The sequence below is a fragment of the Capra hircus genome, chromosome 26 (genome assembly GCF_001704415.2).
Source record: "Capra hircus breed San Clemente chromosome 26, ASM170441v1, whole genome shotgun sequence".
NCBI lineage: Eukaryota > Metazoa > Chordata > Mammalia > Artiodactyla > Bovidae > Capra > Capra hircus.
The window spans coordinates 33625683-33637768 of NC_030833.1; the positions used below are offsets into that span (position 1 = coordinate 33625683).

The 12086-nt window shown below is 44.2% G+C and overlaps 1 protein-coding gene and 1 pseudogene across 1 annotated transcript in view; one reads left to right on the plus strand and one right to left on the minus strand.

Moving 5' to 3' along the window:
- Window positions 1-12086, plus strand: part of PIK3AP1 (phosphoinositide-3-kinase adaptor protein 1) — a 123172-nt gene that overhangs the window by 49644 nt on the left and 61442 nt on the right. Inside the window, exon 3 of the mRNA XM_018041577.1 lies at window positions 8549-8688. Within this exon, the coding sequence (XP_017897066.1) occupies window positions 8549-8688 (140 nt within the window). The remainder of the gene's footprint in view (window positions 1-8548; window positions 8689-12086) is intronic.
- On the minus strand, window positions 5024-5423 carry LOC102171214 (annotated as a pseudogene).

The window sequence follows — 12086 nt, forward strand, 5'->3', positions numbered from 1 at the left end:
ACAGCCTGGGCTGGGTTACTTCAATCCTTCAGGCACAGTGTTTCCATCTATAAAATAGGAATAGGTTGTTGATTTCTATCTCACAGGGTGGATGTAAGAATTAAATGAGATTGTCTAGGAAGGCAGTCACCACAATATTCAATGAATGATAACTTTCATTGTTATCATTGTTAGTAATATTGAGTCTGCCACCCAGCCCTCTTATTAAAATATTGAATAAATGGTAACTTTTATTGTTATCAATATTAGTAATAGTCACCAGCCTTCTTACCTAGTATGAGCTTGTCCAGGTGGCTTGGTGTGACTCCAAGTACATAAAGTGAAAGTGAAAGTGTTAGTCGCTCAGTCATGTCCAACTCTTCGCAATCCTTTGAACTGCAGCCTGCCAGGCTCCTCTGTCTATGGAATTCTCCAGGCAAGAATGCTGGAGTGGGGAGCTATTCCCTTCTCTAGGGGATCTTCCCGACCCAGGGTTTGAAACCACGTCTCCTGCATTGCAGGCAGATTCTTTACCATCTGAGCCACCAGGAAAGCCCCAGATCCAAATACATACACATACTCAATTCATTTCAAAATAATAGTTTTTTTAGACTAAAATAATGTTAAATAACTGTTTAGACTCCCTTATAAAGGACAAAAACAATTATGAACCTTTAGTGTGATAAGTTATTTTGATGTTGTTCAAATATGTATAAACATATTCAACTCCTAATGCTTATTATTCTTTCCCAACTCCAAAAGCAAAACAAATGAACCAGATTTACACAGTACATGTGTGAAATAAATACAGGGCAAACTGATTACATTTGTCTTGTCATAGATCATGATCATTTTCTGAAAGAGCATCATGAACGTGACACGGGGCTCTGGTGCTTGCTGATTCTGTCAAAGGGCCTTGCACAGCTCCCCTGTGTTACTGGGGGATTTATCTCCCTCCGCATTACTCCATGTGAAGTGGTGTGTGGGGAAACCTTCTTGTGTTCACTTGGCACAAATGCCTCATGTACATGTCACCCTGCCCCCTGTCTTCTTTCCTCATTAGCCCCTGACAGTCACCTTAGCATGACCTAGCTGCAAAATGATTACACACACACGCGTGCATGCACACATGGGCACCACAGTCCTGTGGCTGGGCCCAATTATTATTAGTAGTATTTTAATGTTTGTTTATTGCTTGTACCAGATCCTAGTTACAGCATGTGGGATCTTTGACCTTCATTGTGGCATGCAGGATCTTTAGCTGTGGCTTGAGGTACCTAGTTCCCTGACGAGGGAGCAGAATCTTAGCCACTGGACTACCAGGGAACCATTTATAATATGGTCACCTGGATAATCTGGAATGTCTGCATCACAGTTTAAAGGCACTGTCATCTAGATGAAAAGTCCAAGCACTAATTCTCGTAAGGACTGTATCTGAGGACTTTTGGCAGGTACCAGTTTTGTGAAGCATTGATTCACACCCTACCTAGATCCCCAAAATGTTTGAAGCAACCTCCAAAATTAAACACAATATAAAAAAGAAAAATGGCAAGAGCAAGACCTGGATGAAAGTGTCAACAGTGGTTAAGAACCAGAATGGAAACTGAGCTACCTGGCAGCAAGGGCGGAAAATGAAACACACCATGTTAGCTTGTGCTGATGAGAGAAAGCAGGCAAGTTCTTTGGAGAGACAGACTTTCTGCCACTGAATTTGGGAAGTGTTTTGCCACATGGGTCCTTTATGGATGAGCTAGATACACAAAGTCTTTTTCTATACTTTTTCCGTGGTTTCTCCAGGCCTCATAAAAGCTGAGAGGAATATTGTTAAATTTTAAAGCAATAAGGACACTATTGTTGGTGTTAGTTCTGGAAGGTCTTGTGGTCTTCATAGAACTGTTCAACTTCAGCTTCTTTGGCATTAATGGTTGGGGCATAGACTTGGATTACTGTGTGTTGAATGATTTGCCTTGGAAATGAACCAAGATCAATTCTGTCATTTTTGAGACTGCATCAAAGTACTGCATTTCAGACTCTTTTGTTGACTATAAAGGGTAGTCTATTTTCTTCTAAGGGATTCTTGCCCACAGTAGTAGATACAAAGGTCATCTGAATTAAATTCGCCTAGTCTCACCCATTTTACTTCACTGATTCCCAAAATGTTGATGTTCATAAACTCCAGGAGACAGTGAAGGACAGGGAAGCCTGGCAGGCTGCAGTCCATGCGGTCGCAAAGAGTCAGATATGACTTAGCGATTGAACAAGGATACTACTGGTGTCTTGATAATATTTTAACTGGGGAGGATCCCTGGGGTTTTCAGTGTTTTGTTTTCACTCAAACATTTATTTGAGTCTCAGGACAGTAAGGATAGTATTATCGTCAATGTGGGGAGGGAGTAAGAGGAATTTACATGTGTAAGTGGGAAACTTTGGTGCCATCTCACTCTTTCAGGTGGGTTTCGATGGTGCTTTTGTCTGGGTTGGTATTTCCTTCAAAGGAAACTGAATCTGCTGAAGTGGTTGGACCCTGACCCAGTCCACAGTGGGCTGGGAAGAGGCCAATGTGGCTGAAGAAATGAAAGTTGGCGCCACCAGAACTGCCCTGCAGAGTGAATGGCATCCTGCCTGACTTCTTGAAATGAATTAGCCTCCAGTAGCTTGTTCATTTCAGGTGACTAAATGAATAGACCTACTAGAAGGAGTTGTTTCTAGGGCCGACCTGAACACTGGAGAATGTCTGCCACATGCTGTACTATTAGGACCAATCTCATCATAAATGACGCCAAGCTGATGAAGTGATTAGTCAAAAGACTTAGCTGCTATTTTTCTCTTTGCCCATCTTCACCTCTCCCCATTATGAAAGTGCTTTCTCACTGTGGAGAATGTGAAAATGTATGAAGGGCTGGAAGGTAGAAAAGATGGAGGGAAGGGTCATGCACAGTTTATCCACACATTTTCTTTTTTAAAAAAATTAATTTATTTTAAGTGGAGGGTGATTACAATATTGTGGTGGTTTTTGCCATACATCGGCATGAATCAGCCACGGTATCCACACCTTTTTTTTTCTTTTTCAATATTTGGTTGCGCCGGGCCTTTGTTGCTGTGCGAGAGCTTTCTCTAGTCGCGGAGAGCAGAGGCTACTCTCTGGTCGCAGCGTGCGGGCTTATCCTTGCCTCTCTGGTCGCAGCGTGCGGGCTTATCCTTGCGGTGGCCTCTCCTGCTGCCGCGCATCGGCTCTGCAGCATGCAGGCTCCAGTCGCTGCAGCCAGACTCAGTGGCTGGGGCACAGCGTCTCAGTTGGGGGTTTCCCTGGTATCTCAGACGGTAAAAAGCGTCTGCCTACAATGCCGGAAACCCGGGTTCCTTCCCTGGGTCGGGAAGATCCCCTGGGGAAGGAAATGGCAACCTACACCAGAACTCTTGCCTGGAAAATCCCATGGACAGAGGATCAATCTTCCTGGACCAGGGATTGAATCTGCGTCCCCTGCAATGGCAGGCAGATTCCCACGCACTGTGCCACGGGGGAAGTCCTCTTCTGACCTTTTAAAATGCATTTTCCTTTATATAACTAGTATCTTATACTCTGAGATGTATGATTATACATTCTGCTTTTTTTGCTTAACATGTCATAAACTTTTACTTAAAATAATATTTAAAGTGAAATATACTTTTAATATTCTTTTATCAGATAGGTTGTTCTTTGTTTCTCAGAGATGCAAAGAATGATTTAGCAAACATCTTGGTTCATTATCTTTGTCTACATTTTGAACATTTATTTTCCTACCTTAAGAGAGATTTCTAGAAGTAGAATTGTGTGGCCAAAGACATGAACATTGTGAAGACTTGCTCTCTCTCTCTGTATATGGTCACATGGCTTTTCAGAAAGAGTGTGCCAGTTTATACTTTCTTTGGCAACCAGTAAGAGTACCTGTCCTACCTGTCCTTTGAATATTTCCTAATTGGAAAAAGGTGAAATAACAGTATATTATTTTTATTTGCATTTCCATGATGATTAGTGATAATGAATGATTTAATTTTTCTGAATGGGGAGGTAAGTTTTGCTTCTTCCTTTGTGAATTATCTACTTATTTGGCTTTGGATATTTTTAAAGAGATTTCTATGATCTCTTCATATATTAAGGAGATTGTCCCCTTGGTCTATTTATTTCAAATTTTCAACCAGCTTGTGGTTTGCCATTGAATTTTTGGTAACAGCTTTATTGATATATAATTCACATAGCAAACAATTTACCCATTTATAGTATACAATTCTGTGATCTTCTTTGTATCTTCACAGACCAGTTCAGCTGTCACTATGATCAATTCTAAAATATTTTCATCACATCAAAAAGAAACTTCACACCCTTTAGCTGTTATCTCCCAACCTCCCCACCCCTTCCCAAGAATCCCCAGCCCTAGGCAATTACTAGTCTATTTTCTGTTTTTATGGATGTGATGATTCTGGACATATCGTATGTTTGAAATCATGTAATATGTGATCTTTTGTGGCTGGCTTCTTTCACTCAGAATAATGTTTTCAACATTCATCTATGTTGTAACATGTATTAGTATTTTATTATTCCTTCTTGTGGTGAATAATTTGTCCACCCATTCATCAAAGAATGGGTAATTTGGGTTGTTTCCACCTTTGACTATTATGACTAATGCTGCTAAAGCATTACAATTTTATTTTTTATTAAATTTTTTTACCTAAGTTTTAAATTAATGTCATCAATGCTATTCCTTGTTTCCATTGTATTTTACAGTTGTTTTTAAGATAGACAAATGTTTTCTCAAAACAACGATAAAATTTTTGCCCGTGTTTTGATATACTTTTATCTTTTTAAAATTTGTTTTACTGTTCATTTCCATCTATAAAGGAGTATATAAGAATTAAGATTCGAAACAGTCTCTCTGTCCCTCTATGTCCATCCCATATAGCTGAATTTTTTCAGTACCACCTGCTGAGTCATCCTTTTCACCAACCATTTTCTTTATTCTGTACTGATTTTTAGTGCTTTCTTTATCACATATTTCGGTGTTTTTGTTTTTTATTTTTTTTTGGCAGTTCAATAACTTTTGGACAATTAGCAGTTAATTTTCATCCACATTAACTGTAGATTTTTGAAAGCTGTGACAGGCACATAGGTAACCGAAGTATGGTCTATCTGGTGAATGTTTTCTGACAAGTGCGCACAAATAGGGTATGGGGCATTCCTTATTCCGTTGGCCCAGACAGGGTTGTTGAGCCTTGTGTCAATGTGCACACCTAGGGTTCCCATCTCCTTCGTGGCAAATTTCTAGATTTCTTTGAGTGCCCGAGGGGCACACTTCTTGAAACCCACTCCAAGGATGAGCTTGTGAATGTTGATAGTGTATTCTTTTGTCACTCCGTTGATGGCAGGTTGGCCCTTTTTCTTCTCGCCACCCTTCTTTGTGGGAGCCATCCTGCAGGGGTGGGGTTGGAAAGAAAGTGCAAGGGATTGTCACTTATTAAGTTTTTGTGAGAATGAAACTTGGTTTGGGTGTTGTCTATTGTATTTAATTGCTCTGCTAAATTTTTTTATACATTTAATATAAAATAAGACTATCCTTTATTGTTTTTGTAAACTATAGTAGGAGACAGAAAACTTATATAAATGGAATTTTTCTAGATAGGAAATACTGTGGCAACTACAATTTAAAATTCAGTGCAGGAAGGGCTTGTGGCCTGTACTTTACATTTTATTTGAATGTCAGAAAAATTTGTGATTATTGTTTTAGTCAAATTTTCTACTTATTTTGAAACATTTTTAATAGTTTATATATTTTCTGTAAAAATTGTATTAAAATTAAAAAAAAAACTATTAGCAACAAGTTTTCACATTAATATGTTTCTAAAATTTTCTCCGTATTTGTTATCATCTCTTTCTTGTTTGGCTTATTTCTATTTCTCTATTCTTTTCTTGATTGTATTTATCAGAGCCTTAATTCCTTGGCTAGCCAACTAACTGGGTCAGTAATTTGGGAGAAATGAAGAGATTTTCTTTTTTGAAGCAATAGACCGTACTGTGAGTCTATCCTAAGTCAATTATATCTGTACAAAAAATTAGAATAGGTGGTTGGCAAAAGTTTGTACCCACTCAGGGTAGTATCTAAACAATTCTAGATCTATAAGTAGATCCAGGGAGTTTCTTGCAGTTTTAAGTGACTGATGAATGTTGTAAGTCAATGAGGTTATTTTCTCATCCAGGAAGAACCGTAGAAATGGAAACCTGACGTTTAGTCATCGAATGATACAAAACTACAGCTTGGTGTGGTGTTATATAGTTCTTAGCAGGAAGAATATTAATTGTCCCTGACTTTTTGGCTCTCTTTCACAAGTTCCGTGGTGGGTGGGAGTGTGTCTGAGTAGCTTGTGTAGCTCTGTTCATGGAGATGGGCCCTGGCCATTTTAATAGTGACCAGTCAAGAAGGGCTTCCCTCATAGTTCAGTTGGTAAAGAATCTGCCTGCAATGCAGGAGACCCCAGTTCAATTTCTGGGTCAGGAAGATCCGCTGGAGCTGGGACAGGCCACCCACGCCAGTATTCTTGCACTTCCCTTGTGGCTCAGCTGGTAAAGAATCTGCCTGCAGTGCAGGAGACCTGGGTTCGATCTCTGGGTTGGGAAGATCCCGTGGAGAAGGGAAAGGCTACCCACTCCAGTACTCTGGCCTCGAGAATTCCATGGATCATATAGTTCATGGGGTTGCAAAGAGTCAGACACAACTGAGCGACTTTCACTTTTCACTTTCAAGGAGAAAATGTTGTGGAGAAGGGCAGATCTGGCAGAGAAAATGTCAGCCTTCCATTAATTTGGCTCGGATGGCACGGAGGTGGAAAGACTACTGCACTTAGCCTTTGTGAAGGGGTCGAGGGGCATTGGTCATTAGCACTGAGTGAGAGGGGAGTCAGTAGGCCTGAAAGGAAAGGAGAGATAGAGGAGATTATGGCTCTGGCACAGGGTGAGAAACAGTACCTGTCTCCTTAGGACTCAGCACTAACTTCTGCCTGGATTCCCATTGTGCTAACAAGGTCAGAGACCAGGCTGCACTCAGCCCCGCCTTCTGGACTAGTGCGTCTTGGGTGAAATCACAGAGAGGGACCAAGCGGCGGGAGGACCTGCCTTACTGTCTGTCACACTCTGGACCTGTGTGTAGACATCTGTCAGAACCCATGTCAGGGTCCAGGACCAGACCCCTGCCCAAGGCTATGGAGCTTTTAAGTTGCATATCTGGGAGGTCTTGGGCCCTCCTCTTGCCTGGGTGGGTTCCGGAGACCCTTGCCTCACAGTTATAGCCCTAGGACAAGGTGGTGATGGGTTCCCCACACCTGCTCTGGCACCTCAGCCTTCATGGTGTTGGGAGCACAGCCCTCCCCTGGCATGACCTGGGATCTAGAGAGCAAGCCTGTATTACAGCTTTCTTTAGGGATATATTGGTGGCCTGATCTGCCATCCCAGCTTTCTCCCAGGATGGATGTCACTCCTTCCATGGAAGGCCAGCTTGCCAGAATCAGCCAAATTAACCCCTCTCCAGCCCTTCTGGAAGATGGGCTCTCTGAAGGCAGGATGGGTGTTTGGTTCACGCTTGTGTTCTCACAGCTCCTAGCACAGTTGTCTGGCTCTGTCGGTGGTTTAGAAATGGAGAAGAACAAGCCTGAGGAAGGGACTAGATGGACCCTCCAGTTCCTCGCAGCCGTTCTTAACCATTTTGTTCCTCTTTGAGGATCTGATGAAGCCCTGGACTATCTCCAGGGAAGTTTAGGCAAACACACACACACATGCACACACACAGACACACAGAATCTTCCACACAGGCACCCTATCAGTTGTTGAGCCCTGGTTAAGAGTCCCTGCTTTAGAGCTCTGGTAGGTTGCATCTACCCCCATCTCAGCATCACCTCATTCCATGCCATGCTCTATCTGCATACCCCTGCTCACCTGCTCCAAACCCAAGCACGCTCCAGTCTTCCCATGGCAGAGGTGTTGGCTGTGATACTGATTTGGGACCCAGTGACACTCTAAGGTTTGTTGAAAGTGATTGCCTTTTACCACTGCCCTGGAGGGAGTAGGCTGGGTGGCCATGACCTTGAGGAACAATGACTTCCTGGAAAGCACAGGTTTTACCTGATGTTCAAAAGATGGCCTTTAAGTGGACAGCCTATTCTTGACACCCCTCCCCTTGAGGAGAAGGGGCCTCTTTCCTCACAGTCACCAGAGCTGGCCCTGCAAGAAGTCCAGAGGTAAAGCCTGCAGAGGTCTGTTGTTTGTGACCAGACCTGCTAGCCTCAGACAGCAGCCCACCCCAGACGTCTTTGCCTTTCTCTCCACCATCATCTTCTTGCTGTCACCCGATCCTCGTGGCTTCCGTGGGGGTTGACTTTTCCCCAGGAGGTCCTCTTTCGTGATTTCCTGAGTCACTCCCTTCAGCTTGTATTTGTTTGACATTCGGAGCCATTTCCTATTTGGTAACGTTTGGGGTTTTAATGAGGCTGGGACATGCCTGGCTCCACCTCCTTTCCTTTCCATTCAGCTGTGTTCTCTGTGCCGTAGATTCTGGCTGCGACTCCGTCACTGACCCCGAGACTGAGGACGAGAAGGTCCTTCCCTACTCAAAGCAGCAGAGCCTGCCGCCGCTGGAGACTCCGCCTGGGACCCTGATGGTGGTGCAGCCGGGGCGCATCCGCTGTGGGGTAAGCACCTCTGGGGCTGGTGGATGGATGGTGGAGCACGGGCTTCAGGGCTTCTTAGTGGATGTAGTAAAGGGGGCTGTGTTCCCCTGTCACACCTTTGTGTAATCCCAGCTTTCTTGTAGGGCTTCCATATACATTAGCCCCCCTGGGGTCCCCAGTGCCTGGGCCCTGGACATTCCTCACTCCTTTAAGTCAAGGGAGAAGAGCCCAGGAATGTATGTGTCATCAACCCAAGACATTAAGTTCATGAGACAAAAACTTAGAATGTGTTGAAGACCAGCAGATATGAACATTACAATACACTGTATGCCAGCCTTGGAGTTAGAGGCCTGGGTCTGGTCCTTCCAGCCCAGTGCTGGGCATTTTGACAGCTTGCTTCTCTGTCACCTGGCTCCTTGTATGGCCCAAAAGTGCCTCAAAGCTTGATGGCTGAAACTTGCTGGCCAGTATCACTTGCAAAAGAAAATGATAAGTGATAAGCTCAGCTTAATGCCTGAGCTGCTGCTGCTGCTAAGTCACTTCAGTCATGTCTGACTCTGTGCGACCCCATAGACAGCAGCTCACCAGGCTCCCCTGTCCCTGGGATTCTCCAGGCAAGAACACTGGAGTGGGTTGCCATTTCCTTCTCCAATGCATGAAAGTGAAAAGTGAAAGTGAAGTCGCTCAGTCGTGTCTGACTCTTTGCGACCCCATGGACTGCAGCCTACCAGGCTCCTCCGTCCATGGGATTTTCCAGGCAAGAGTACTGGAGTGGGGTGCCATTGCCTTCTCCGTAATGCCTGAGCATAACATGACTAACATTTTCAGGGGTAGGACCCACGTTAAGAGATGATTTGAATGTGATAACCAAGTGATGAGCCACTGTTATTTGAATACTACCACAGTATTGATAGTTTTTCATTATCTTTCCTTTTCTGATTAAAAAAAATGTGTAATATTCGTTCAGAGCAGTGAAACACTTTCTTGTGGGTAGGAGCCTGTGTCAGGTTTGCCACTGTGGGCTCCTGGAGGCAAGAGGGCGGAAGGGCCATGGAAATGGGAAGTCTTAGCTTCTCTACACTTGTGAGTGGCTTTCTGTGCAGTCTGAGACCACAAGGCATTGGGCAAGGACGTCCTCCATGGGGGTTGCAAGCTGCTTCTTCGGACTGGATTGAACTCACAGATGTGTTTGGTTTGAGCTGCTCAGTGTTTTAAAAATTAGGCATGAAAATCAGTTTCCAGCTTCCTTTGGACCAGAATCTGGTAATAACCAGGTCTGAGATGAGCAGCTGGGCCATTAAATGCATCCCTGGTTCTCATCAGCCCCTTTTCTTTGCACCCACTTCACTCCTTTTCCTGACCAGCCAGGCATTGTGGTGGGCATGCAGTTTCTAGTCTTCCTATACTCTTTCCTGCCTTCCCCATGCCCCTCTCATCCTGACATCAGACGGGAGACTGTGAGGAGGGTTTGGAACTGAAGGATTATGCCCCACCCACACCTCCCTGATTTTCCGGGCTTTGGCTCCTTATCTTGTGCTGGCTCCCACTGACCCAGGATTCTCTCTGCTGCCTGCTCCAGGTCTCTGGATCCTGGGGCAGCTGTGCTGGCGTTGGTTGGGTCATGACTGTCAAGGGGGAGACACATTCATTTTCAGTGGCTCCCCCCCGGCTCCTTGGGAGAAGGAGCAGGTTGGACAGGGCTGGACCCACAGTGGGAGACAGGTCCACCACAAACACACTCACATTCACCCTCAGCAGCCTCTGTGAGCCAGGGCCACAGCCGCCCCCCGCCCCCTCCCCCCCCCCCTGCCCCCAACCTGCTCTGGAATCAAGAGTGGCTGTCGTCACAAAGGCCTCCACTAAAGGCTTGAGAGCAGAATTTTACAATGAACATCTGGGGAATAGCTATGGCCAGAAATTTCTCCTTTTCGCTTGTTTTTTGAACAGCCTGTCCTTTCTGGTTCAATGTCTTAAGAACTTAACCAGCATAACCATCACAGTAAAATAGATAATTCCATTTGGCAGGTTTGACAAGAGATCTCAAAACAATATAAAACTGCACTCAGGGTGCTCAATGCCTTGGGAAAATTAATCCTCCAATCAGTTGTTTTTGTTCATCTGTTCATTTCAGTCGCTCAGTCATGTCCAACTCTTTGCAACACCATGAATCACAGCACACCAGGCCTCCTTGACGATCACCAACTCCCGGAGTTTACCCAAACTCATGTCTATTGAGTCGGCGATGCCATCCAGCCATCTCATCCTCTGTCGTCCCCTTCTCCTGCCCCCAATCTCTCCCAGCATCAGAGTCTTTTCCAATGAGTCAACTCTTCACATGAGGTGGCCACAGTACTGGAGTTTCAGCTTTAGCATCAGTCCCTCCAGTGAACACCCAGGACTGATCTCCTTTAGAATGGACTGGTTGGATCTCCTTGCAGTCCAAGGGACTCTCAAAAGTCTTCTCCAACACCATAGTTCAAAAGCACCAATTCTTCGGTGCTCAGCTTTCTTCACAGTCCAACTCTCACATCCATACATAACCACAGGAAAAACCATAGCCTTGACCAGATGGACCTTTGTTGGCAAAGTAATGTCTCTGCTTTCCAGTATGGATCTAGGTTGGTCATAACTTTCCTTCCAAGGAGTAAGTGTCTTTAAATTTCATGGCTGCAATCACCATCTGCAGTGATTTTGGAGCCAAAAAAAAAAAAAAAAAAAAAAAGTCGACACTGTTTCCCCATCTATTTCCCATGAAGTGATGGGACCAGATGCCATGATCTTCGTTTTCTGAATGTTGAGCTGTAAGCCACCTTTTTCACTCTCCTCTTTCACTTTCCCAGCAATCTTGATTCTAGCTTGTGCTTCTTTGAGCCCAGCGTTTCTCATGATGTACTCTGCATATAAGTTAAATAAACAGGGTCACAATATACAGCCTTGACGTACTCCTTTTCCTGTTTGGAACCAGTCTGTTGTTCCATGTCCAGTTCTAACTGTTGCTTCCTGACCTGCAAAGAGGTTTCTCAGAGGCAGGTCAGGTGGTCTGGTATTCCCATCCCTTGAAGAATTTTCCACAGTTTATTGTGATCCACACAATCAAAGACTTTGGCATGGTCAATAAAGCAGAAATAGATGTTTTTCTGGAACTCTGTTGCTTTTTCTACGATCCAGCGGATGTTGGCAACTTGATCTCTGGTTCCTCTGCCTTTTCTAAAACCAGCTTGAACATCTGGAAGTTCATGGTTCATGTATTGCTGAAGCCTGGCTTGGAGAATTTTGAGCATCACTTTACTAGCATGTGAGATGAGTGCAATTGTGTGGTAGTTTAGGCGTTCTTTGGCATTACCTTTCTTTGGGATTGGAATGAAAACTGACCTTTTCCAGTCCTGTGGCCACTGCTGAGTTTTCCAAATTTGTTGGCA